At 49.8% G+C, this 3,432-nt stretch overlaps 1 protein-coding gene across 2 annotated transcripts in view; it reads left to right on the top strand.

Moving 5' to 3' along the window:
• Positions 1-987: 987 nt before the first annotated feature.
• The window catches only part of VWA2 (von Willebrand factor A domain containing 2), a 21,537-nt gene continuing 19,092 nt past the window's right edge, over positions 988-3,432 (top strand). For both annotated transcript variants that reach the window (XM_035891496.1, XM_009635901.2), the window contains exons 1-2: positions 988-1,036; positions 1,637-1,711. In XM_035891496.1, the coding sequence (XP_035747389.1) occupies positions 988-1,036; positions 1,637-1,711 (124 nt within the window). The remainder of the gene's footprint in view (positions 1,037-1,636; positions 1,712-3,432) is intronic.

Below are 3,432 nucleotides of genomic sequence, written 5' to 3'. Positions count from 1 at the left end.
CTCTATTTGCTTGGGAAAACAGTGGGTTAATAGAACTGGTTATTGAGAAATTCATCTTTAACTGTGTGATGAAAATATGCTTTTGCAATGAGAGAGGCAGAAACCCAGTCTGAATGTGGTCAAATTTGCTCTAGTGAGTGCATCCAGTGCTTTTAATCTGGAAGAAAAATAAATATACATGACTTAAACAGAAAGCTACGGCCTCTGCAGACGTGCTTGGTCTAAATCTGGGCGTGCTTGAAAGTGTCACTGAAGTCCTTCTGCAATGTGATGGCAGCCTTTCTGGTTTCAAAGGAAAAATGAGCAGAAAATTGGCTGTGCTGGGCACTTGTACATAGAAAACATCTCCCCAGAAAGCCAGTCCTTAGAAAATGTACGCCATGAAGGAGCCTGTGGTTGAGTGTGGCTGAAGACCCACCATGAGGATGGGCAGCAGCGCTGGCAGCAGCGGGCCCTGGGGACGGGTCCCGGGTCCCCCTCTGCTGGGATGTCTCAGCTGGAGCCCCAGGCGACAATGGGGTTGGGGGACGTGGCTCTGCCCTGTGCTGGGTGAACCCCCAGAGGAGCTGTGTTTGGCTCCCCGAGGGCCCCGGGGGCCCTGGTGGGGCTCAGCTTTGAGAGGGAGGTGGAGGGAAGGAGGGAGGAGAGGAGGGGACTGGGTGGCCATGGAGGGAGGGGGAGGAGGGCAGGCTGGGCAGTCCCTCCCTCCCCTGCGAAGCCTGCTTTCTCCAGCTTTGATAGGAAAGGGGATGAGTATGTAGGGAGACTTTATTTTCTATTGCTCCCTCATTTTCATGGTTTTTCCTTCTATCTGTTTCCCACCCTTCTCCCTGGGGCAGGAGTTGCTTTTGCCCCTCAGAGCAAATGTTTCTGAACTCATCACATGAGACAACCAGCAAGGAGATGATTAACTGCAGGTAAAAGAACCAGCCCTAGGAACTGGATTAATATCCCTCTCTTTTTTTTTTTTCTTTCAGACTTGTCACCATGAGCCTCTTGTCATTTGAGTCCATCTGGGTTTTCCTGCTTCCCCAAGGTACGTATAAAGTTGTCATTTTACATCAGTGGTTTCTGTCTTGGGTGCTTCCCCATCTCCGGCTGGAGTTCTTCGTTCCCAGGAACGCGAGCTCAATCAGTGCCTCTCCAGGAGGCTTAGAGATAAACCTCCGAAACGTAGTTTCACACAGAAGGGAAGAAAATAACACCTGGAGAAACAGCTTTTCTGAGAATTCAAACGCATGTGACTGATTTGTACGTGAAGAGTCTCTTTGATATGGGAAAAGCTGATGTTGCTGTTACGATACTGAAAGTTCATAGAGTTCTCCGGTGCAATTATTTGGTGTCTCCAGTGCTTTTGGCTGTAATCTTTGGAGCCTAAGCCTGGCCTAGCTCTTGTTCTCCTGCTGCATCCCTGCATGTAGTGAGCAGAGGGACTGTCCTTCCATCCGCTGGAGTCGGGTCCTTGGCATTTGTCATGCCTCCCACGCATGCACTGTGGTGCCATGTCACCAAATTATTTTTTGCAAGTGTAAGTTCTATACAGCAAAATGGCATTTTTGCTGGTGTGTCTTTTTTTTTTTTTTTTTTTTAAGGCAGTTTCTAACGTTTATGGGTGATGATTTGTTTAATCCCACAGTTTTGCTGGTATTGGGTATGCAAGAAATTCATGCTGACCAGGAGATGATTGGCAAGATCTCAGTTGCTGGCCAGTGTAAGTTTCTTTTTTAAAGCAAGTCTTTTCTATTTTCTGAATTCTTTCTATGTTTTTCTTGGGTTTGGGGTTTTTTTTTGTCATTGTTGTTGTTTTTTCTTTAATTTATTGGATCCCATTCAGTCCGTGAAGTCCCTAGCAATGCTCTGGCAAGCACAGCATTGTGGCTGCTTCTGCCCTAGCCTGGCTTTTCCCCTCATTGGTATTAGCTCTTCTGGGATGCCAGCCTACTCTGTTTTTCCCAGACCGGCTACTTGCCAGCCGGCTGGTGTTTCTGTCAGTTCCTTCAGAGCCTGTTTCAAGCAATCCTGATTTAAGGAGCTGTGTTTAATTACAGACTTGATTCGCGGTCAGACCTCTCATGTGGCTGATTTGTCCAGGCTGTAAAGCCAGCACTGGCTGCGATGCTGTGGGTAGGGATGACTGGGATCTGGCTGGCCAGCAGACCACGTTCACCTACAGTTCCTTTCACAGAATCACAGAATGGCAAGGGTTGGAAGGGACCTCGGGAGATCATCTAGTCCAACCCCCCTGCTAAAGCAGGTTCTCCTAGAGCATGTTACACAGGACTTCATCCAGGCGGGTTTGAGTATCTCCAGGGAAGGAGACTCCACAGCCCCCCTGGGCAGCCTATTTCAGTGCTCCATCACCCTCAGAGTAAAGAAGTTTTTCCTCATATTCACCTGAAACCTCTTATGTCTCAGTTTGTACCCATTGCCCCTTGTCCTGTTGCTGGACACCACTGCAAAGAGTCTGGCTCCGTCCTCGTGACTTCCACCCTTAAGATATTTCTATGTATTGATGAGGTCCCCTCTCAGTCTTCTCTTCTTCAGACTGAACAAGCCCAACTCTCTCAGCCTTTCCTCATAGGGGAGATGCTCCAGTCACCTCATCACCTTTGTTGCCCTCCTCTGGACTCTGTCTAGGAGTTCCTCATCTTTCGTGAACTGGGGAGCCCAGAGCTGGACACAGTACTCCAGGTGGGGTCAGAGTAGAGGGGGAGGATAACCTCCCTCGACCTGCTGGCCGCACTCATCTTAATGTGCCCCAGGATACCATTGGCCTTCTTGGCAACAAGGGCACACTGCTGGCTCATGGTCCCTTGAGGTACATGCGATCAGTTAGTTATAAACTGTATCATGCATTCTCCTGCTAGCCTTTATTTTCTATTGTCCGTCTGTCAAGTGATAAATCAATTTTTTTCCTATGCCAGGTGTGCTCTCCAGCCCCATCCCATAGCACCATGTGTTCAGCTCAGACTTCCCATCCTGATGTGCTGTATTTGGATGTTTCTCACTGATGCACATCACCAAGAGCCCTTTGGTGGGCTGCAGGCATCCTGCTTACGAGGCTGTGCCCCAGTGCAGCTGTAATACGGAGATCCCCACCCCTCTTACCACCGAACTCCAGAGCAACCTGAAGACCATTTCTCCATGCCAAGCCCATGCAGGGATGGGGGCACAGCAGTTTTCTCTGTGCATGCTTGGGCAGGCAGCTGTGGTCAGAGACTGTGGGCGAGCACCCGGGTTGTTGCATCTCCACGTTCAGATTGGTTGTGAGGGCAAGGCTGACAAGCTGGGACGGCGCTGGCGGGGAGGCCGTGCTCCAGCTCATCCCCAACGCCGCGCTCCAGGGCAAGGCTGGTTGCCCTACTGGAAGAGCCAGTGACCCAGAAGGGAATGCTTTACAACTTTCAATCCCTCATAATCTGGTATTAGAAA

This window comes from Egretta garzetta, unplaced genomic scaffold (genome assembly GCF_000687185.1).
Source record: "Egretta garzetta isolate BGI_Z169 unplaced genomic scaffold, ASM68718v1 scaffold273, whole genome shotgun sequence".
NCBI classification, from domain to species: Eukaryota; Metazoa; Chordata; class Aves; order Pelecaniformes; family Ardeidae; genus Egretta; species Egretta garzetta.
This window is presented reverse-complemented; position numbering and strand designations above follow the sequence as displayed.